Raw genomic sequence first — 24,707 nt, 5'->3', positions numbered from 1 at the left:
TCTGCGCCCCCGCCACCAAGCAAAATAAATCCAATGCTGTCCTGAAAGAAGTGAACGTTTGTGGAGTGGCATCCAAGTAAACTACTGTGTCATCTGCCAACTCACTATCAAGTAGCTCCTCTTCCCTTCTGATGGGAAGTCTCAGCCCAAAGATGTCAGCTTGAGATCTAACATAGATACTCATAGCTTCGGCCATGAACAAAAAAAGAAAAGGAGCAAGGGGGCATCCTTGACGGACTGATCTGGAAATCTGAAATCTCTCACCCCTTACCCCACCAATAAGTACTTGGCTGTGGGCTGATCTGTACAAAGAGGAAACACCTCTGATCCAAGCATCAGTAAAGCCAAAACGTAGAAGGGTGTCCTCCAAAAAACCCCAATCTACTCTGTCATAAGCTTTCTCAAAATCCAAAAGTAGAATGGCTAGATTCTGGCCGCTCTGCATGGCCCACTCTGAAGCTTCCCAGAAAGAGAAAATGTTATAAAAAATGCTTCTGCCATGCACAAATCCCGTCCGAGTGTCATGAATAAGATCTGGGAGAAGGGGTTGCAATCGGAGGCTGATTGCCTTGGCCAGAATCTTGTAACAAGTCCCCAGAAGTGTGATAGGCCTCCACTCGGACACTAGATTTCTGCAGCCTCCTTTCGGGATAAGGTGGATGAGACCCTCTGTAAGCGACCTGGGCATCTCGCCAGAGTCCCAAATGCCCTGCAGGGTTGAAGTAATGTAGTCTCTAATCATATCCCAAAATGCAATGAAAAAAGGAGGAGTAAGGCCATCCGAACTTGGGCACTTTCCCTTGTGAAGGGTTGAAAGTGCAGTCCTGAACTCTGTGTTGGTGAAAGGTGCATCAAGCAAAACATGCATATCCGGTTTCACCAACAAAGGGATGCTCTGCCAAATAACTTGTCTAGCATCCTCTCTATCCCATGTCTCAGGATCAGCAATAAGAAGGGCAGCATAAAAATCTGAAGCTATGCACAAGACATCATCTGGATCTGTCTGTAAAACCCCATGTGAGTCAATAAGTTGGGATACACTCTCTCTACTATGTCTAGGGCCAAGAGTAGAGAAAAAGTGTTTATTGACTCTGCCACCCATCTGAATCCAGAAGGACTCCCGTGCATGAAAGGCATACTCTGCTCTCTGATCAAGCAATATCTGCTGATGAGCCCTTGCTGCAGCAAGGCGCTCCTGAATCCAAGCATCTGAAGGCCGTGTCTGCTCTTCCCTTTGCAAAGCTACCAACTGCTGGCGAACACCAATCTCACGTCTGAGAATATCTCATCTCTTGGTACAAGCAACTGAGAGGTAGAAGTCGCTCTTCATCAAATTTCCCGGGCTTCCCCAGGTTTACCATCGACTTCTTTCTATTATTGGGGAGCATTTTGGAGCGGTTGCTGAGATCCCACCCCTCCCTGGGTTGCCATTGACTGCAGTAGAGGCAACCAAGGCTGATGGGGTACCTAGAGTTAGGGTCCTCTGTAAGGATCCTAACCTCACGATGGACCATGTTATGATCTAGCACCCGGATGGTTCCTTTTTTTGCTAGAGAGTAGAGATTACAGGCAGGCAGGACCAGTGCAGAATATGCAGGACCATTGGACGCTTTGCCAGGGATTGCCCCAAGAAGAAGAAAAGGCCCAAGAAGCCCTCTAGTACAGCTACTGTCCCACAGCCTCGACAGGGGGGTGATACAGGTCCAGCACCTGCTCCTCGGCATCAACAGGGGGGTGGTACAGGTCCAGCACCTGCTCCTCGACCTCCACATGACGGTCCTCCTCAGGATGGTGGTGGTACAGGTCCAGCACCTACTCCTCAGCCTTGATAGGGGGGTGGTACAAGTCCAGCACCTACTCCTCGACCTCCACATGGTGGTCCTCCTCAGGATGGTGGTTTAGCTCCTACTCGCTAGAGTGCTCCTCCACTGAGTGCTCCTTCGATACCGCCACCTTCTACCTCAGTTGCCTCACGACCTTCTACCTCAGGGACACCCGACGCATTCCAATGGGTTCTGATTCGTGTGCAGATCCCTCCTGCTTCACCTCGGGCTGTCCCTCCAGTCTCACCTAGCACAGTCCGAGACGTTGAAGCTTCGACCTCCTCCCCGGTTGCAGCTTCTCCCCTAGAACCAGCGGTGCCAAACACTCTCCTTGAGGTAGTAGAGGTCTCCGTGGCTGGGCAGACACAGGATCAGGAGCAGTCCTCACTTCCTCCCTTGGATAGGGGGAAGGGGATGGTTTACACTATTGATCCTCTTCCCTCAGAAGGGATCCTTCGCACTCCGGTGTCTAGCTTGATTCACAGGAACTCATTTTCAGCCTTGGCAAATGCTTCAGATTTCCTAGAGGAGTAGTTTGTGCCGTCTACTTTTGGTGAGCCAATGATTGGGTTTCCTGTTGACAGGGCTTCTTCTTCAGGTGGCAGGGTTCTTTCCCCTGTTGATTTTCCGCCACTTGGTTCCATTCCTCGCTTCTCGAGCAAGAGCTCTTTCCCTGTTGAGGGGTTTGTTTTCGCCACTAGGTCGGGTAAGGTGTTCCACTCTACATCCTCCCGTCGATGAGGATTATTAGTTGGAACATATAGGGCCTAGGTGGCGTCCCACATCGCCGCCGTAGACAGCTGATCCAGGATCAGCTTCATCCAGGTGTTACTGGGGGTTCCATTGATAGCTTATTTATTCAGGAGCACAAACTGGATTCTAGAGATTGTGCCAAGTCAGGCAAGTTGCTTTCTGGCCATACTTTTTGGTTGCCTGCCTTGGGCACCAGGGGGGGCACCTCTATTTCAGTTTCGCAATCGGTTCTCCCCTTAGTTGTTGGACACGGAGTCATTATTCCTTCTAGAGCTCAGTGGATTATTCTCTTGATTGGAGGGCGTAAGGTTGGTTTCCTTAACCTGTATGCCTCCAACATTAGAGGGGAACGTGTCATTATGTGGAAGGATTTGCTCTCTTGGGCCCCCATTGCGGATTCATGGGTGATTGGAGGTGACTTTAACATGGTTGAGTTACCGTCAGACAAAAAAGGGGGTAGAGAAGGAGGACTTCACTCTTTGGAGAGAGCAGCTTGGGATGCCTTCCTTTTTCACTACTATGGCAGAGATACTTGGTTGGATGATGCCTTTCTTATTCAGCCACAGTCCCTCCTGTTCTCTTGGTCAAACAGGAGGCAGCAGATGCCTATTCATGCACGCATTGACAGATTCTATGTAGATGATTGGGCACTAGACAGAGGTGGATCGGTATGCATTGCTGCTGGGGTTTCCATTTCAGACCACTTTCGTGTTGTGCTGGCTATCTCAGAGCCTTACTTGAGATGCCGGTCTGCCAGCATCAGGATTCCAGATGCCTTGTACACAGAGGAGGACCTTACAGAGCCAGCCCTGCAGATATGGGTTTCTCATGTCTAGGGTGGGCAGCCATTTCCATCACATGTTGCTCCAACATTTGGGAACTTTAAAGGCTGGATATGGGTATGTCTTTTTCATTAGATAAGTTTTATTTAACATTAGTCATTCAATCTACTTAACAATTTTATGGTAACAAGTAAGTTTGCTAGAAAATCAGGTCTTCCAGATCAATTGATGCTTCACAATAGAGTTTTGAAAGGGTACACTCTTTCTCAAAGAGCATGGATTTACAACCTTTGGCAGACCTTGTTGATCTTTGAAATGGGGTGGTCCATAATAATTAAAAAGCACAGATAAAGTACTTGACACATCCTGCAAAAGTTATTTACTTCCCCAAGAAAGAGAACATTCTAAATTGAGCCAATCTTTCTGTTCGCTATGCTGTATCCACCTTTCTTCTTTTCGTAAGTACTATCATGGCTCATCCCTTGAACAATGGTGCAGTTTCCATTGAATCTCTGAGCTGGACTACTCTGATTGATTTGTATCTTTGGGTGAAAGCTGAACTTTGCTAGACTCTCGGGTGAGCCCTCCATGAATAGGGCTGTATTCTCCTCCTATTGGGTTGGGAGGTGCAATCCCACCCAACCAGTCTCTTGTGAATGAGGAAATACCTCAGTGCCTTTGCCAAAAGGAAAAAGAATGTAGCTAGAGGACAGCCCTATTACACTGAACGTGGGAGTGAAGCCTCCCTGATGTGCCTCCCAATGACAACTTGGCTGAAACTGATTGCATAAAGGGTAGATATCCCCCACACCCGCTGGTAGGAAAAGCCCAACCTGCCCTCCAAGGAATCCCAATCCCAATCCACCCTGTCATACAGCTTCTCAAAATCTGCCAAGAGGATAGCGAGAGGCTGGCCTTTGACACAAAGAGGGAAAAAAAGGTAACTAGAGGACAGCCCCATTGCACTGACCGGGGGAGTGTGAAGGCCTCTCTTATGTGCCTCCCAATGAGAACCTGGCTGAAACCGATTGCATCAAGGGTAGACATCCCGACACCCATTAGTATGAAAAGCCCAACCTGCCCTCCAAGGGATCCCAATCCACCCTGTCATACGGCTTCTAAAAATCTAGGAAGAGGATAGTGAGGGGCTGGGCCTCCTCCTGTACCCAATTTATTGTTAGAAAAGACCCAACAGAGGGTACGCACAGCAGAAGACTGATAGTAATGCCCAGGAGCTCACACAGTGTGATGTGGGGTGTGGAATCACAAACTTCTTAACTTATGTGCATAAAATAGATGTGGAGACTCATCAATAGACAATGAACCAGCTAGATAGAGAAACCACCAAAATAATATATTTCCGTCCAAAGCTATGGACACAATACAAAAGAGATAGATCCAGAGTCCCACCAATGGTGTGGTCCTCTGATCTTATCACAGGGTACTTCTCCTATCTGCCGGCTATCTCTAGACTCGAGCCCTCGTGCTCCACCTCGAGCGTCTGTAGACTTTCCGTCCAGAATGATCCTCTCCACCTTGCTGTCTGGAAACCAGCCTAGGTGGGCTGCCACTCAAGCTCAGTCTGCAGCTCCTTCAGGGTCACCTTCACCTCCTGTGGATAGGCCCAAGGCTTGCCTTCTTGCTGCTCCTGTCTGCTGTCAGAGGGCTGCTCCAGAGAATAATTTATGAGGGCTGGAGGCCCTCCTTTTATAGGCCCAGGGGCCTGTCATAAAAACCGACCAGTCAGCTTCATACTGGCCGACTAGACTGGCCGACCAGTCTGCTGCTGGTCCAGCCCTTTAAGGGCTCTAAAACCGGGGCCCTTTGGCCCTCCAATTAAGGCAAGGGCCCAGCCCTATATAAGGCATGCCACTGCCCACTAGCAGCCCCATTTGCTGCTCCACCTGGCCTCCATGTGGCCAACCTAATCTGCTGGTCTGCCCTGCCCTTCTGCGCCATCTCTTCTGCCAGACAGCTCGCCACGCAGGCGCTTCCAGCCTGCCTATGCCGCCACCTGTGCGCCTCTTTTGCAGGCTCATGGATTCCTGCTTTGACAGCTGCCCACATGGCAGACTGTGTGCTGCCCATGTGGCAGCCCCAATAACCCCTGGTCTACCTCCCCCATGCTCTCCTCATATGGGGGCTTACAGATGGGGAGGTGACCTTTCCAACATTTACTGCCTCCCAAAAGTGAAGATGTTGTCTAGGTTGCTTCTCTCTTGAAAAAACTTGATTGGGTGTCATGGATGGTGTCAGGGAGGTGTGGACTGAGTCACAAGCTTATGACCTTGGTGAAGATCTTGTGGGGGTGTCCAGTAAAGTGATCGGGCGCCACTGGCCGATGTCAGCTTGATCTCTCCATTTTGGGATCAAGCAAATCCCTAGCAAGTGACTGGGGGAGCAGCCCTGAATTGAAGATTGCCTGAAAAGCCAGACGTAAGGAATTGCGGATGTGCTCGCAAAAGCACCTGAAAGACAATCAGAGACAACTTGTCCTCCCTCCGGTATTTTTGCACTGGGAGAGCCTTGAGGGCTTCCAAAATCTCCTCACTAAAGGGGGACTCTAGCTGTGCCATAATGCACGAGGTGACCATAGAGGGGATGTGGGCTTGGACCTCCTCCCATGCTATCAGTACCTGCGGGCCTCTCCGTGAAAGAGATTTCTGTAGGAGGTAATTCTCTCTAGAATATTGTGTGGATTGGAGCACATTTGTCCTTCCTCATCTCTGAACCGCTCATCCCTCATTTGTCTTCCCTCAACTCTCAACTATTGTAGTTGAGGCTCTATTGACTTGGGGCCCATGGTCTGAAAGACCTGCGATGATAGCTATCTCGCTGCTGCAGCCTCCTTACTCTGGAGGACTGATAGGAGTATCTACATGCTTGATCTCCATCGCCTACAAGTCAAGTTTGGGGCTCTCATATATCAAGAGGCTAGCTCGTGCTGTTGAGCCTCTTGAAAGAGGCTAGGTCCCTCCTAAGTGCCCAATGATTTGACGAGCATGGCATTCAGATGGATCATCTCCCCTCCTTTCAGTATAGTTTGGATGCTCTTGATCCTCTGGTCCCACGAAATGATTACAACCGTATCATACGGTTAACCTTCTCCAGCTTTATACTTCACGGACATGGGGAGGGACTAGGAATTCCCCACCAAGACCCGATTCTATCACGACCATTTCTCGAGAGTGTCAAAGGATGGAGTGCCCATTAGGCCCTAGTATTTGGAGGACATGCGAGTCTCACATGCCCTTAGGATTCCATTGGCCAGATATGGGTCTCATTCCATCAGATGAGGATTGAGGCAGGGAGAGCCACAGTCACACCTAGGGAGCAATGGATCTGCCGTCCTTTGCTCACTGAGGATGGGTGTGGCTTGTGAAACGAGGGCATTCCTTGGCAGATGAAAGAACTCTTTGCATTATAGATGGTATCTAGGTACTCCCACTACCTTTGCATATCTAGGGGGAGTTCGGATCCTTCATGTGAAACTTTGGCTCACCATTGTCCATGAGAATTAAAGCCACAATCATGGGCATAAATAAGGAGTAATATGTCCTTATACTCTCTCAGTAATTGTGGGGACGCCAAATTGACAAGGCAAGGTGGCACGTGGTGCTTGGTGTCCATATCCCTCATTATGAAGCCCATGGTACCAAGGAATAATTGCAAGCCTAGGTATATGTTGGACTTCATTGAAGCACGTACTAAGAAGTCTTGATTGTACAACCTTTAAACTCCTAGCATAGAAGCTGCTCCTCTCCCAAAGCTCCCTCTGCTGCCCCCTCTCAGGCCCCCCTCCCCCTCAGCCCTCCCTCCCTCCTTCCCCCTCCCCTCAGCCAGCCCTGCTCCATCTCCCACCTTGCTCGTCTCCTGCCTCCTTCACCCTCCCTCTCTCCCTCTCTCCCTCCCTTCCCCCGCCCCCTCCTCCCCCTATCTCCGCTCTCAGCCCTTATCTCCACCCCCCTCACCCGCTCCTCTCCCTCCCTTCTCCCCCGCCCCTACTCCTATCTTCCCTACCCCCCCTTCCCTCTCCTCTCAGCCCCCCTAACCCCGTCCCCCCTCCTCTCCTCTTAGCATCGCTACCCTTGCCCCCTTCCTCTCCTCTCATCCCCCCTAACCCCACCCCCTTCCTTCTCCTCTTAGACATCCTCCTCCTTCCCCTTTTCCTCTCCTCTCAGTCTCTCCCTCAGCCTCTCTCAGCCCTCTATCCTTTTCATGCTTTCAGCCCCTCTCAGCCCTCTACCCCTCTCCTCTCCTCCCTCTTCTCTCAGCCTTCCCTCGCTGCTCTCCTCTCTCCTTAGCTCCCCTCATGTAGTAGCAGAGGTTGGTAGACGGATCTTTGTCGTGATCGAATTGGCCTTTTTACCTTTGAATGGCTTCCCATTCAGTCAATCCTCAACTGCTTCCACCGGCCGCGAGACGAGTAACTTTTTCTAAAGACGAGTTGCAACATCTCAAAAAAGATGTAGAGCTTGAAAGCTCTACTTCTCTCCATGCTTGGGTTTTGGATCCCATCCCTCCAGGCTACAGGCCAGGAACGCTGGTAGCGTTACTAGAGACCTTGCAGTCCATCTCATTGATACTCGCTTATTGGGATCTGGTTTCTTCTAGGTGGTTTTTGACACTCCGGAGTCTGCGGCCACAGTACAGAAGGCTAACCCTTTGATGCTAGGCTCTAGGAGGATCTTAATCTCACATTTCCGTTTGGGCTTTAACCCTATTGAGGAGGATAGCCTCATCTTTTCCCTCTTCATCAAGTTTCCTGGCCTCCCTCAGGTTTACCATCGACTCCTTCCTTCCATTGGCACTACTGGTTTGGTCGCAGAGATCCCCCCTCTGGCATGCCCTCTTCAGCAACAAAGGCAGTTAGGTCTAATGGGGTGCCTAGAGTTAGGGTCTTAGTCATGGACCCTAACATCACGAATGACCGTATCATGCTTCAACGTCTAGATGGTTCCTTCATTCACTAGAGAGTTGAGATCATAGGAAAGCAGAACCAATGCAAGATATGCAAAGCCCTTAGGCACTTTGCAAGAGTTTGCCCAAGGAAAAAGAAAAGACCCTAAAGGTCTTTTGGCGTAGCTCTCCTCGTACCACTCCTTTGGCACCGGCTGCACGTTCTGCACCTTCAACACGTGCTGCTAGACCTTCGACAGTGTGTCCAGTACCTTCGGCAGCAGCCACTTGTCCCAGGACCTTCACCACAAGCACATCCAGGACCTTCACCACGTCCTCCACCAGTTGTCTCCCGTTGGGTACTAGCTCCTACTTCTCCTCAGGAGGACGCCTCTGGAGCCACAGACCTCGCTTCTTTGTAGGTAGGGGACATCCATGTCATAGTTTCAAGTGCTGATGTGCTTGCCCCCGTCCCCCAAGTTGTAGAGCAGGAGGGGTTACCTAGTACCTCAGGGCCCGATAGAGGTGCTCCTACTTCACCCGATAGAGGTGCTCCTATCTCAGGGCCCCATAGAGGTGCTCCTACTTCACCTGTGGATAGAGTTAGAGATGACACTCATGCTCATACTCATTCTCCTGGCCTTCCACCAAAGCAGCCCCCTCCCTCTTCTCCTCATTGTGTTACCTCTTTTGATAGAGATAAGGGGGTTATCTCTTCCACACCACAGAGTGCAGGGATTCTTTGCACTGCAACCCCAGGAATGATTCACAGGAACTCTTTTGCAGCACTGGCAGAGATGGCAGAGTTTGATCTGAAGGGGGAGTTGTGCCCTCCACTTTAGGGGAGGCAGTTATTTGGATTCCTATCAACAGAGCTTTCCTCTCTGCAAGTGTGGGGGTCCTTTCCCCAGTTGGTTTTCCTCCACTTGTTGACAAGAGTAGTTTTTCTCAAGAGAGGGTTGTCTCCGTCACCAGGTTGGGTAAGGTATTTCATCTAACTTCCTCTCATCGATTAGGATTGTCAGCTGGAACTTCAAGGCCTAGGTAGTGTGCCACATCGCTGCCGTAGGCAGCACAACTGATTTGTAACCAGTTTCATCCAAGTGTTACTGGGGGCCCCATCGACATACTTTTTCTTTAGGAACACATACTGGATGCCAGAGATTGTGCCAAGTCAGGCAAGTAGACACACGTTTTGGTCGCCCGCCTTGGGCACCAGGGGAGGTACTTGCATTTGTGTTTCTTCTTCTATGCTCCCCTTGGTGGGTGGACACGAGGTTATTGTTCCCTCTACGGCCCAACGGATTATTCTATTGATTGGTGGGCAGAAGGTTGGCTTGCTAAACCTGTACGCCCCCAACATCAAATGGGATCATGTCTTTCTATGGAAGGAGCTGCTCTCTTGGGCCTCCATTTTAGAGTCATGGATTATAGGAGGTGATTTCAACATGGTTGAGATGCCTTCAGACAAAATAGGAGGCAGAGAAGGTGGCATTTACTCTTTGGAGAGAGCAGCTTAGGATGCCTTCTTGTTTCAGTTCAGTGGCAGAGATGTTTGGTTTGATGATGCTTTGCACACTCGGTCACAGTCACTCCTGTTTTCATGGTCGAACAGGAGGGTGCAGATGCCTATCCATGCACGGATTGATAGATTTCATGTTGATGATTGGGCTCTAGATAGAGGTGGGTTAGTATGCATTAGCACTGAGATGTCCAATTCAGATCACTTTCCAGTTGTATTGATGTTTTCGGAGCCTTGTTCGAGAGGCCACTCTGTGACAAGTATCAGGATTCCAGATGCCTTTTGCAAAGGAGGGCCTCACGGAGGTCATTTTGCAGATTTGGGTTTCTCACATACACGGTGGACGCCGTCCCCGTCACGTGGCTACAGCCCTCACTGATATTAGTGACATTTATCACATAGTTGCTCGTATCAAGAGATGTGAGATTCTGAGGCGAAAGGTTGGTATTCGCCAGGGGTTGGCAGTCCTTTAGAGGGAAGAGCAGAAACGGCCTACAAATGCTTGGATTCAAGAGTGCCTTACTGTAGCAATGGTTCATTAGCAAACATTGTTAGATCAGAGAGAAGAGGATGCCTTTCATGCCCAAGAGTCATTATGGAGTTAGATCGAAGGTAGAGTCAATAAGCACTTTCTTTCTACTCTTGGCCCCAGATATAGTAGAGAAAGTGTTTCACAGCTTAGTGACTTAGATGGGGTTCTACAGACAAATAACTGATGTCGTCATGCATATTGCTATAGCTTTTTTTGCCTCCCTTCTCACAGCCAATCCTGACTCGCATGCGAGAGATGATGGTAGGGATGCTATTTGGTAGCGTATACCTTTGTGTTGGTGAAACTAGATATGAGAGTCTCACTTGATGCACCTTTCACCAACATAGAGTTCACGACTGTTCTTACGCCCTTCACAAGGAAAAATGCCTAGGTTCAGATGGACTTACTCCCTCTTTTTTCATTGCTTTCGGGTTTCAGATTGGGGATCACATTACCTCAGCCTTGCAGGACGTTTAGGACTCAGGGGAGATGCCTGACTCAGTTACAGAGGCTCTTATCCATTTTGTTCCAAAAGGGGGTTGCAGAACTTAGTGTCTCAGTGGAGACACATCATTCTACTGGGCACTCTGTATAAGATTTTGGTGAAAGCAATCAGCCTACCTTTGCAGCCCATACTTCCATATCTCATTCATGATTCGTAGATGGGCTTTGTACATGGTAGGAGCATATTTGATAGCATCTTCTCATTTTGGGAGGAATCTGATTAGGCCATGCATAGTGGCCAAAGGCTGGCCATTCTACTCATGGACTTTGAGAAACCCGATGACAGGGTAGATTGGGGCTTTCTGGAGGGAGCCTTCTTCATTTTGGATTTACAGATCTTAGATTAGAGGGGTCTCCACTCTTTATAAATCACCCCACAGCCAGGTACTTATTGGAGGAGTCATGTTTCAGATCTCTAGACTAGTCTGTCAGGGATGCCCTTTAGCCCCCTTTCTTTTCTTGTTTGTGGCTGAAGCTATGAGTATCTACATTAGTGATATTGTTGGGCTGATACTTCCATTGAGACAGGAAGATGAGTTATTGGACAGCGAGCTGGCATATGATACGGCTGTTTTTTTAGATGCCACGCCACAGAGCTCACTTCTTTCAAGACAGCCTTGGATTTGCATGGCAGTGGATTTGCATGGCAGCAGAGGCACAAATCCAATGACTTTTGGATCAGTGATGAGGACACTCCAAACTGGGGAGCTAATAAATATCATTGACCCAAACTTGCAGTGCAGCTCATTGCTCTGTAAGATGGTGATGCCTGGACAGGAGCCATGGAAGCAATTGTTTATATGCATCATAGCACTAGATGGATCTTTACTTTAGCCCAACTCAGATCTCCTTCTTTCACTCTTATGGCTTCCATTCTGAAAACTTGGGATAGCTTCAAAGGTACACTTCGGACTCTCCTCTCGCGAAGAAATTGATAGGCAGCCCGTCAAGTAGAATGAAAGCATACTTGATGAGAATGGCGGACCACTAGGCACTTCGCATTATATGCAGTGGTCCAAATGGGAGAGGGGCCTTGCCTCCACTGTGGGGTCTTGGAAAGCTTTTAGAAAGCTTCCAGAGGATCAGAGATTTTTATCAGTTAGTCATCTCATAGGGAGTGCAGGGAGGATTCAACGGATTGAAGTAGCCATACCTGTGGAGTGGATGGATACAGATGATATGCCTATTACGGTTCCACATGGTTGGGTGCTTTTACTGGGATGGGTATTCCTCATCAGGATATTGCTTTGCGGGATGCACATGAGGATGCCCTTGTTTTTAATGCTTGTGAGATCATTGCCAGTCTCATTCCATGGAAGATATGGCAATCCTGCTGTGCAGAGCTATAGATGGGATTCAGACTTTTGCCTTTCCGTTAGTTTATATTATCTAGCAGGACATCATGACTTTTGCCTCTCCGCTAGTTTATATTGTCTGGCAGGACATCATTCACACGCTCATGAGACCTTAAGGCATGATTCTAGGTTCCTCATGTGCTGCTATGGCTGGAGAGCATCTGGGGACTGGAAGCACAGTTTGTTTCACATACGTTGTCATAGGGTCTTTGTGGCATTTCCACTCTCCAGAGTGGTCGCGATGACAACATCATTTACGTTTCTGCATGATTTTGTATGAGGTTCTCATAGGCCCATAGGACCATATCTCGGATTTCTGTATTTGTTCATACTTAATAAATGCTCCCTCTTTTGAAAGAAAAAAGGCAAAATATATATATTGTTTGAAATAGAGAATTGGTGCTTAATTGAGCATTGTCGGATTTAGCCCAATATAGGATAGGAAAGAAGGTCAGCAATTTTAGAGCACTTACGTTATCCACTACTTGACAAGGGTTTGTCCCAATGGAATTTTGAAGAAAACCTACCATGAGGCTGGTGGAACGTATCAACCAAAAGCACAACTCTTAAGCTCTATGTGTGATCCAGCTTTTGAGGGTTACCTTACCTTGCAGAGGTTTTTAACCTTACCTTGTGATGGGCTGTTTCATTCAAGAGCTCTGGCAACAGAGCCTTATGTACTTCAGTCGCCTCTTTGGAACCGTTTATTCTGAAGGTATCTCCTATTCTAAACTTTATTTTTATTGGTGGTTATTTCAATATGTCAGGGCAGATGACTTGTCAGTGCAGACGACTTGTAGGGTTCAGTGGGAGATGTCACTCTTACTCCATCTTCCTTCTTACACCGGGCAGACAAATGATTTCAGTGTGCCATTTGACTCTTGAGAGAGATTTTACAAGATTTCAAGAGATATTACTGACTTTTTCAGGACTTCTGCTTGTTGATAGGGCGCTTCTTACTGGATGTACATTGTTCCTTGGGGTTTTGGAAAGCTATTGACATGGATAACTGAACGCTACAAGAGGCCACCAATTTTTGTGACTGAAAATGGTTAGTGCAACCAAAATTGAACGACAATAGATGCAAGACCTGATGTACTTTGTTATGCAATTTTCTGTTACCTTTTGATATTTTATACATCACAATGGTGAGCTTTGTGTTCAGATATAATTAACTGAATGAGGGCAGGGGGCCTAGTCAAATTTTCATTCTGAATGCATTTGGCATCTGGAAATAAAACTTGTGTCTGTTGCAATGAAGGTGTTCATCTAAAGGCAGGTCCAGAATATTTTGTACTTGTGGGGTGACCCTTTTTCTTGAATTGGCTTTATTCATGCATTGTTATATCAGTAAGATCATGTTTCCCTGTATTCTCCCCGAGTATGACTGTGTTTTTGCTAGGTGTGGACGATGAAAATGATCCCTCTAAAACAATTTTGGACTTCGTACATGACTCAAAGAGAGTCAAATTCTACCAAGACTACTTGTTCTATGCAGCTCAAGCAATAAGGTATTCTTTTAACAATGAAAGGTGGAAGGTATTTTCTACTCCAATGCCTTTCCAAGCTGAAACCTTTCTTGCAAGGGGATAAGACTTTGTTGCTTTTTGTTACTTGTCAAGTAGAGGGACAAATTGCGAAGGCTTTGGCATTGGATTATGAGTTTCCTTCTGTTTTGTATGTTGAATTACCTATACTCATTGATGGCATCCTCTGGATTGTCGGCTACTCACAGGGAAGGGGCAGATATCCGGGCTTACTTTGCTTGGTCTTTCTTGGATAATTTTGAATGGTCAATGGGGTATACAAAACGCTTTGGAATAGTGTTTGTGGATTACAATGATAATCTTAAACGTTATCCCAAGGACTCAGCTGTATGGTTTAGCAAGTTCCTAAAGAATGATGCAGCATAGCGAGGTAATTGAACGGCATGGAAAGTTTTAAATAGACAAATGGAATGGAACACACTCTTACAGCCTGAGGATCTGCATGTAAAAGAAAGGAGATATTCTTTAGTGTGACCTAAGAATCCTCTTTATTAAGAGTGTCATTTTTACTCATTTCAACAGTGTCTTCCCTCAAGAAGGAACCTTGCATGTGAATGCAAGATGTCAGGGCAAGTGACAATATCTTTGATAAACCATTTAAGCATAGGGGATGCTATGTTAAGAGACTCCTTAGATGGAGCAAGTATGACAAAATCTGTGTCTCTATGCCTATGTTCCGAGTTGAGTGTCCTGCATGGGGGGAGGTGGTTTCAGCTAATCGTATTAAAGCCAAGATGTGCACAGTTTATAAACCATGCATGTAAGGAAGATAACTGAGACTTACGAAGCATGTGATCGCTCTAAACTGTACAAACGTTTTGTAAAATAACATGGCTGGCATTAGCCTATACAAGGTCTAATGGTGTGGAAATTCATATTTTCACAACATAATTACGACTGGCCAAAAAATCCTTTTTTTGTTGGTGTCTATTATGTTAGGGCAGATGCTTACATATCAATCTTATGTTTTTTGCATGATTAAGGCTCCTACTTATTCATAGAATGGCTTTCACTTATATTGGGCATTTGATTTTGAGCTGTTCATATGTTCCATGATGGGTAACGATTGTATCCTCCGTCAATGCCAACGGAATGAAAACCCAAATTATACTATTTGCACCAAATTGTCCAACCACTAGACCACTTCCATCCGGCAATGGAAACTTTAATAAGCTGTTTCAATGCTATTATTGTGTTTTTCAGGAAGGCTTATCAATTCGATTTCACAATATCTATTGAACCTTTGATGACCTTATGAAACGAAGATCTTTGTTCTGGAGTATGGGCACCATTTAATCATTACGCATACTTGTCAACATGAAAGGATGCACTCAAAGAAAAATAAGCTTTTCAATAATAAGAATCTTCCACCCTTTATTTCACAAAAGTTGACTCGTTTACTTTATCCAAGTATCCAGTTTGAATAAAGCTTAGTAGGAGACTTTCAAATACATATGCCTTAGAGAGGTACGAGCAAGAGGAAGGTAGGTGCTAGGGCAAGGGTGAAGTCGAGGGTTAGAATGAAAAAAATAGATAGAGTGGGTCTGTGATCATTAGAGTTGATGGTGAGGACACCACCCTTCATGAGGAAGGAGTGGCCAATGCCTCAGTCAAAGGGGAGGAGAACACGTTAGAGCACCTTGGTGAAGCGAAGGTGAAAGTGAAAGGAAACATGGGACCTGCGCCCACATGCTACCCTCCACATAAGTAGGAATAGATGCGCACGCGCCTGGGCATGCGCACATAATTTTTGTGTGTGTTGTGAAATCCATTTGTCATTATATTACAATAAACAGTCCCAAAGGCAGGGACAACCACCTAGAAACATCAGAAGATGTCGTATGTGACAAGAAGGCAGGATAATCTATATCCCAAGCATGCAGAAAATCATCAAATGATTGTCGTAGAGAGGCTCACAAAGACATTTAGCTAGAGGATGGGTCACCAACGACCCGATGATTGTGGTCCTTCCATAGGACCCAAAGTGCCCAATAACAACTCCAATAAAAAAGAATATCATAACCCTACCTCACAGGATGAAAACCCAAAAAGCTGGGGAAATGAGTCTGGAGTCGTTGCTATACAAGAAGCAAGAAATCATTTGACTTTGGGCAATGTGAGGCACAGACTCCCGAATAGACAGACATCGTTGACAACTGGCAGGATCAATACGACGATGAGCTAAAATCTATCCAAAGGGATGAACCCCAAGCAAAACCTGCCATAAGAAGAACTTTGCCGAAGGAGAAGTTTGAAATCCCAAATGTGCTGGAATCTTTTTTACCACCATCGAGAGGTGCGTCTCATAGACAAGATGCGATTGCGGAAGCCAAGACGGAGGCAGCAAGACCTTGTGCAAAGATGCAACCGTGATATCAACTAACGGTAGTGGCCGACCTTGCGCTATCAACGGCTTGGTGTCTTTTATCTCCAAACCATGCAATGTGTCTTAGGCTATGAGACGATCCATGTATTTCAACATAGGATGAGTAGCTATGGCATAGAATAGAGAACTGAGGCCGTACCAAACTATAAGGGTCCATGAAAGAGTAATATCACTTGCTAGAATGCATGCCGCTTTAATATAAATACCATTTTCCCCAAAACCCCAAAATTTTATCGTCTGCGAGATGAAATCCCATTGTATTGTATCAAAGACCTTAGCAAAATCCATCTGTAATATAATAACATCTTGCTTGGTGTACATAGCATATTCAATCCCTGCATTAGCATTATCATTATTGTCAGTATTATGTCTATGGGGAATAAAACCATACTGAGTAGCATGCAACTCTTCATATAAGAAGCCCTTGATGCGTGCCACAATCATCTTAGCAACAAGCTTATAGATGACAAGCGTGAGAGTAATGGGTCTCTAATGTGCAAAATATTCACACATAGTTTTTTTGGGGAATAATTTATACTTATATCTCTATTATAGTTATTCAAAGATATTAAAATTAATTGATTAATAGGTGGATTACCACATCTATAATCATCCAATGATGTTAGGTGATTTACCATATAGAGTAAGGCAGGTGAAATAGCCTCCCAATTCTAGAGAAAGAATTCGACCATCAAACCATCCCATCTTGGGAGTTTTCGTTTCCCACGTGTTAGGATGGCATCTTGCAATTCTCTCTCAGCGAATGGAACATCAAGTTCCAATGCATGTTGTGCAGAGACAGAAGTGCGCTGACATGCTGAAATAGCTCTTGTTGAGCTAAGATCATATCATATGACTGTGGAACATGCTATCCAAACTATTTAACAAAATGAGTAACACATGCTCTAGCAAGCCGCATTCTAGAGGTGGGTCCAAGTACTGTCAAAAGTTTTAGTCCAACAAATATTACCAGTTTGCCTTTTATTATGCAAGCTTTTAAAGAAATCTTTTGAGGAGCATCCCTTTCTATGAAAGCCCTTTGTCTGGCCCTAGTTTATGGCCCTAGTTTACCATTTCTCCACCTTTCGATGATTAATGCATTGAAGGAAATGGGTAGCCTGACACAACCGAGCAACCTTGTCTTGGGATAATTCCCAAAAATGACTAATTTCAGTCAATTCTTGATAGGACTTGTTAGCTTTGGCAACATCCTCATTAAGATTATGCATATAATTCTTGCCATAGTCACGGATGGCGTGTTACATATCAGTAACAGAAGCATTCCAAGCATGCAACAATGTGCACCAAACTTTTGATTGCCTCATGCTCTAGATAACTATTGTTAATAAGAAGAAAGCCTTTTATTTGGCAATCTGTCTTGCTGAATGTCATAAAAAGACAGTTGTAACCAATGGGAAGCATGATTTGAGTGATAAAAAGCATAGTTAGCCCACATATTACAAGTGAAAGTCCATATTGTTGTGCATTAAACATATGCTAGCAGCGATCTAATCTGGCTTGATAGTAGGTAGATTGCACATTACATTGAAAGGTATACCTAGGAAGCAAAGGATCTGTTTCTTTCCAGAGGTCAACTAGACCAAATTAACAAAGTAATTGAGTCCATTGGAAAGCATATGTGTATGACCAGATGTGTTATCCCTTGGCTACGCAGTGCATTGTTAAAATCCCTACAAAGAAAGGCATTTTGACTCCAAGGATAATGCAACATGTCCCTCCAAATCAAAGCTCTGTGCTAAGATGATTGTAGAGCATAAATTGATGCAAACTCAAATCTCTTTCCTTGTAGAAGGCATTGCACTATAATTCAGTGATCATTCCAATTATTATAAGCAACCTCTGAGTGAAATGGATTATTTACAAGAAGCACAACCTCGTAAAATGAGTTCACTTGCATAGAAGATGTAATACATTGCAAAATGTCCCATGTGTCCTGCATAACTATGCTGGTTATGCTCTTGCAAGGCTATGATATCAAGCTACAATTTGTTGACATATGCCAATATAATCTTCCATTTTTCTAAATCACATAACTGTTGTACATTGTAAGTCAGACACTTCATTTTTGGCAGCATATTTATAGATTTACAAATATGTACATGCCATAAACTCATCAAATAGTAATCAAAGACTGCATAGCCACCTTAGGATCTAAAGCATGATCCTAGGGATCAAGCAATAAGAGGGCAACATCATCCTCTGAAAACAGAGTGTGACTGGCAGCCACTACAACCCAAGTAATACCCATATCAGAGTTCTTAGCCCGGGTGTGCCCATTAGAGGAGGCACCTGTCCATGTACAAGGAGGAAGGGGCATTTTGGCTGTGGCAATTTTCATCAAGGCTTGCCAACCTTCACTCAAGGATTTTTTATTGGATTTGCAAAAGGGGGAGAGGGCATTTGAGTGTTACCATTACTAGGAGTACCAACCTTAGCTTTTCCTTTATCTAGAATAGGAACCGACTTATTTGTTTTATTTTTGAGCCAAGAGGTTCTAGGGGCATCCTTATTTTGAATAGAAGTAAGCATTGCTTCAGGAGGCATCTTATTCAAAGCCAATGGACATTGCGAAAGACATATGCCCAAATTTTTTGCATTCAAAGCATACACCTACAAAAAGACCCCATTTAAGCTTGTAGAAAGTAGTACCCATTGCCGCATTATTGACAGTAACAGGATATGATTCTGCTGTGGGGACATCCACGTCTTGCAAAATGCAAAATCTATTTGAGTTCCCATTCTGCTTGGGAGGACATACCACCTTTCCCAAGGAGGCATTAATTTTTTATAATAGTTTTTCTAGGCATTGAGGGAAATCCACGAACTCAACCCAAACTGGACAACGATGTCTAACCAAAGATGGATAGTCCCACGTGGGAGACTAGAGCAAAAATGTGCACCATCTGCTGACCATAATCAAGGGGGGAGTGCTCCAGGAGCATTTTCTTGTGAAGTTCATCTCTCATGATTACTTCAAAAAGACCCCGTGTTGCCATTCAAAAAGACCCCATGTTGCATAATGTACTCTATGAACAAAGTGCAAATGGAAGACAATATACAAAGCATCCACCCAAAGTGCAAATGTAGAAAGCATCCACCCAAAGTGAAAATCAAGAAATTTTCTAGGTCTGTAGCAACCGGCATCCATCTAGGACAAAAAGAATCATTGCATTCTTAGTATATTCCCTTATTGGGTCCACAATATCATCCACCTCAACAGTTATACCAATTGCTCCTTCCAATCCTTACAAGTATCTTTGAATACCTCATACATGACTTCATAAACAAGCTAAGCTTCATGAGAGATATCAGTAGGGCCATCCTGACCCATAGCATGCTTTTGCTTCTTATTGGCCATTTGATCTTCTATTGGACAATGGAAAAGCTCAATTTTGTTGCTCACTATTGTTTCATGCATAAAGTGATGTTGCACCTCAATGTTTTTTTTTTCAAGCACAAAATATAGGATCCTTGGCCAATTAATAGAGATTTGATTATTGCTCAATAAGAGAGTTGGATCATTCTAAATAAGTCCAAGATCATTTGAGAACCTCCTCAACCAAATAGCCTCAAATGCTGCATTAGTGGATGCTCTATATTTGGCTTCCGTGGGGATAAAGAAATAGTACTTTGCTTCTTACATTGCTCCATGATATCTGGTAAAATCCAATAGTGAAGCAATATCGAGAAGTATACATTATGTTATTTGATACCCTACCCAATGTGTCAATAAATCTTGATAATTTTAGATCATTGCTTCTTTCCTAGTTCTGTTGACATACATGAGAATTCTCTTGGTTGCCTTCATGTCTAGTTTGGCGGTGGTAAAATATATCAAACTACCTACACGTTGCCTGTATAATCTATTATCTACTCTAGGACTATGTTGGTCTTTGACAATTTGTCACTTATGTTCATTTGCGTATTGATTGGCTTGTAATACTCTCATCTGAAGTGTTTGAAGAGAATTTTCTTCCAACATGGAACATACAAAATGTTATATATGTTACATATATCTTTATTCATCATTCATAAATATATTTATGACCAGTATTCTTAATTTGATAAAGTTTGGAGTCTCCTAGTCTTACATGGCCGTTATTAAATTTCTAAGGAGACAATCACGCCTTATGCAGAGTCTCATGGCACCAAAGTCAATAATCCATCACTCATCAGATTGGGCATATATTTACTTGATATTTTTTAAATCATTTTTTTGGTTTAGGACTATATAGAGGTTTTTAATTTTGTCATTTCTTTTTGGCCATAAAGGCCATATCAACTCGATTACCTTACTTCTTACTTTTCCTTTTTCTCTTCTCAATGAGAGGAGGTAACCATGCAATTGAGTTAACATGGGAGGATGCTTATTGTAAGAGAGTGTGGTGATAGAATTGTCCCACAAGTCTAGAACATTGGTGAAAAGAAGATCAACTGCTTGTTGATTAGGCATCTTCTTACTATCATTGCTAGTTGATCTATTATGTCTTTGATTTGATTTAGATGGTCATTCACATTTTGACTCCCTCACATTCTAAGCCTACTTAATTGTCTTTTAATGACTAATTCTCTTTGCATACGATTGTCTTCATAGCTCTTTTAATGACTAATTAACTACTTGTTGATTAGGCATCTTCTTACTATGCAATTGCTAGTTGATCTATTAGGTCTTTGAGTTGATTCAAAAGTTTAGTGACATTTTGACCCTCCCAAATTCCAAGCCTACTTAGCTGTCTTTTACTGACTAATTTTCCTTATGCACTAGTGTCTTCATAGTGTCTTCACATGGTTCTTTTAATGACTAATACTATTTGCGTACTAGTTTCTTCAAGTCGTTTGCAATGCCTTCCAATATTCAATTTGTGTGTTAAGGTTCAAGAATAATGTTATACTTGATGTGCAGATGTATGAAAGTATAAGCTTGTTGGCTCTTCTCATCATAACACCTAGAATTAACTCTTGGATGTCTTCTAGTCCTATCAAGCAATAACTCATAATGTTTGATCTTTAAGAAAATTCTCAAATTTAGATTTCTAGATGCTATAGTTGGCTCCATCCTCGCTCCATCCAACTTGGCACTCTCTGGGAAGCGACATTCATTGGTTTGACTCACATGTACTATGTGAGTCCTATATGTGCTTTTATAGTCTAGATCAATCAAATAAAAGTAAAGACACCTAAGCATATGATTTATATTTAAAGCACTATTGAACTTGGTACCAAGTAGAAAAATATATGTGTCTACTTGGGATGAGTCCTTAATGATGTAAGATCATGTGATTTAAACTTTGATGTGATTCATATTTCATTTACATGGCAAAACATGCGTATTTTAGTGTTTTTTAATCATGCACCGTCCATACGTGTCAAGAAAATATGCATCAATGTGCTTCTACCATCAAGTCTATGTGTTTTATGGGTATGATACTTTGCAAAGTCCTTAATCCAAGTAAGATCCATGTGCTCACAAACTTTGATGTGATTCATATATCATTTCCATGGTAAGACGTGTATTTTCATATTTTTTAATCATGTACCATGTGTAAGTCAGAAAAAATATGATCGGTGTGCTTCTACCATCAAGAGTATGTGACTACCACGTATGATAATTTGTTCTGGCCGATTTGCAAAATCTATCATTTGCAACATGAGACTTGGGTATTTCCATGTTTTTAAATCCTGCATCATGTGTAATTGCCAAAAAGAAAAAAAGCTCGACAGTGTGGTTCTACCATCAAGTGTATATATTCAATGGTATGATACTTTGAATGATCTTTTTGTCTTGCAAAGATACAAATCTAATTGGTACTACGGGATACACTCGTCACCAATGTATGCATGGGACAGTACATAGATGTAGTCTTTTTTATTAGGAAGGCTTGTGTAGCCACTTTGTCAAGGGGGATCACGTAGATATTGTATCTTTGCATACATGACTCTATTGTGAGATGTAACATTTTGAAGTACACCCATTTGTAGAGTAGATTTTTTACAGTTAAAGTATTTTGCTTGCAAACAACTGTTCTTTTGTTACATACATACATACATACATACATGTGTGTGTGTTTGTGCAATCTCTCTCTCTCTCTCTGTATACATACATACATACATATATATATATATATATACATGTGTGTGTGTGTGTGTGTGTGTGTGTGCATATATATATATATATATATGTATGTATGTATAGTGAAATAGGGTTGATTAAAAATATTGTACATTCACACATGTGTAGAGATATGGGTGTGTGTTTGTGCATGCATAGACACATTTGTATGCATACAAACATATTTGATTCAAATAATTTCATAAATTGTATTTATCTATTTGTGCCAAGGGACTATCCCCCCCCCCCCCCCTCTCTCTCTCTCTCTCTCTCTCTCTCTCTCTCTCTCTCTTTCTCCCTCTCTCTAATTTTTTAAGACTTTGCATTTGTGATTGCCTTTTGTAGTTGAAGGAACTTGCAGAGTATGGATGGTCATGCAATGGTAGAAGATCAATTTTTGAATAGCCATGCAATGGGAGAAGATCAATTTTTGCACAATGCAGTGCCGCAAGCAAATGGAGGCATGGTTGTTCTTGGTCAGCCAAGGAACTGAGTTTATCAGGAAATATTGGGCTTCAAAGTAAAAGGAACATCAACAAAAAGCGAAGGAGAAGCAAAGTGCTGAAGAGAATAGGTCCATTGATGAGAAGGAAAGAAAGAAGATTTGTAGAACTATGACTAACTCTTGGTACGACGAGCAGATGAAGATAGCGTTGAAACCTGAGACCCAATATCCTTATATACATGACCCTATTCTAACAATCTGGTGGGTACTACCTATCACATTTAAAACAATTCCTCCTGATCTTATGAGGGCAGTAGGCACCCTTACATTGTATTGGCCTCCAGGCTGATAGTCTGCCTAGTAAACAAATCCTTCATTCAAGGCCTATAATTGCATTATATTCTACTGGTAATTTGATGTGATGGTTAATCAACATAATGGAATGAGAGGCTTGATTACTATGTGGACTGCTCGCCTTTAACTCCTTTTGCAGTATAGTGTCACTCTCTTTGTCACTAAGTGTTGTGGTCCTTGGCCATGTCATGCATGGCCTTGGTAACCTTAATGCATGGCCTAGCCTATGGGCATCTAGTATACCTCATGGATTGGCAAGTTCTTGCTTCTCCCTTCTTTGTGGAGTCCTTCACTAGGTGACTCCCTTTGTCCTTCACTTGTCGAGTCCTTCACTAGTCAGCTCTCTACATCCTTTGTAAGCGGTCTTGTATGCTTGCTTCATCCCCTAGTCAGGGAGCTTGCTTCGACTGTAGTAGTTGAATCCCAAACCATCTATTCAGAGCATTAACAAGAACTTAAAATGAATTAAGATAAAAACTAAAGTTTGTTGAATGTTTCCTTGATTGACACATAGTTTGAGTATAGGACTCTAGAGTACTAAGAGGAGATTTCGCTCCATAATTACAAAAAAAAATTCTTTGTTGCATTTTTCCTCAATCAACGCAGGAAGTGTAGGACTCTAGAGGAGATTGCACACCACAAAATCCATTGAGCCCTTGCCTAGAAAATCTTGATTATTTCATAATGGCATCAGTGCCTGTAGATCCAATCATTGGGATTCACATTCTCACAAATGTATTCCCTCATTAGCACTTTGGTAGTCGGAAGCTCACAAATTATGAGGCTCCTGGTAAAGTCACCAACTGACTATCTGGCATTGTTTCCTACACTATTTTAATATCACACCTTATAAAGGCTCCAGCTACCATTGACACTTTGTTGTTGGATCTATTACGTACAAGTTTTAAATTTTGTGGGCACAGCCTGCTCATTATGGCTAGAGCTCACAACAATGACATCATTTTTCTAGTCTCTAGACCACAATAGCAAGCTCTATAATAACAATATAGATATAAGGAGTTCAAAATGGTGAACATATTCTATTTGAAGAGATTATGTAGTCATGTGAGACTAGAGCCATTTCCTATGATTTTGACAACCCCCCTCACCCTAGATTAGCTTTTAAAGCTCATGAAGTAGTACTTCGATTGGGAGGAAAGGTCTTGGCTTGCATCAAACATCATAAACTTCAATGTGAGAATATGCCATGATGCTTTGGGGTCAAAACTAGTCCTGGTTGCACTTGCAAATTTGTTGAATTGAACAACTATGACCCAAACTACATCACAATTGTTTAAGGCAATTCTATTACAAAATTCCATAAAGATACTTGCCTATTTGGCATAAAAGTCTATAAGGGATGCATCATTTCTCCAATCTTAAAGTGTTTTGACTTATCAATTTGGCATTTTTGACAGCTAACTACTAAGTCTTAGACATATACTTCATTTCCATCCAATAAAACACATGTGTGCATGTGCGCATGCGTGCACACACACACACACACACACACACACACATGCACACGTTACAAGTCTGGTAAGCATCCCTATATACCCACCTTTTCCAAAGGTCACTATATACCCACCTTTTACAAAGGTTGCTATATAGCCACCTTTTTAAACCTGCCTTACGTACCAACAATTAGCACACCATGTGCACTAAACGTCGATGC

General features: G+C 43.6%; 1 protein-coding gene across 1 annotated transcript in view; it reads left to right on the top strand.

Annotated features, from left to right (window-relative positions):
• Positions 1 to 14,421, top strand: part of LOC147886440 (beta-glucosidase 42-like) — a 101,650-nt gene extending 87,229 nt beyond the window's left edge. Inside the window, exons 11-13 of the mRNA XM_087395169.1 lie at positions 13,119 to 13,221; positions 13,573 to 13,681; positions 13,906 to 14,421. Coding sequence (XP_087251295.1) covers positions 13,119 to 13,221; positions 13,573 to 13,681; positions 13,906 to 14,083 — 390 coding nt within the window. The 3' untranslated portion in view covers positions 14,084 to 14,421. The remainder of the gene's footprint in view (positions 1 to 13,118; positions 13,222 to 13,572; positions 13,682 to 13,905) is intronic.
• Positions 14,422 to 24,707: the final 10,286 nt, after the last annotated feature.

The sequence above is a fragment of the Dipteris shenzhenensis genome, chromosome 24 (genome assembly GCF_047967505.1).
Source record: "Dipteris shenzhenensis isolate YYH24624 ecotype China chromosome 24, Dip_SZ_1.0, whole genome shotgun sequence".
NCBI lineage: Eukaryota > Viridiplantae > Streptophyta > Polypodiopsida > Gleicheniales > Dipteridaceae > Dipteris > Dipteris shenzhenensis.
This window is presented reverse-complemented; position numbering and strand designations above follow the sequence as displayed.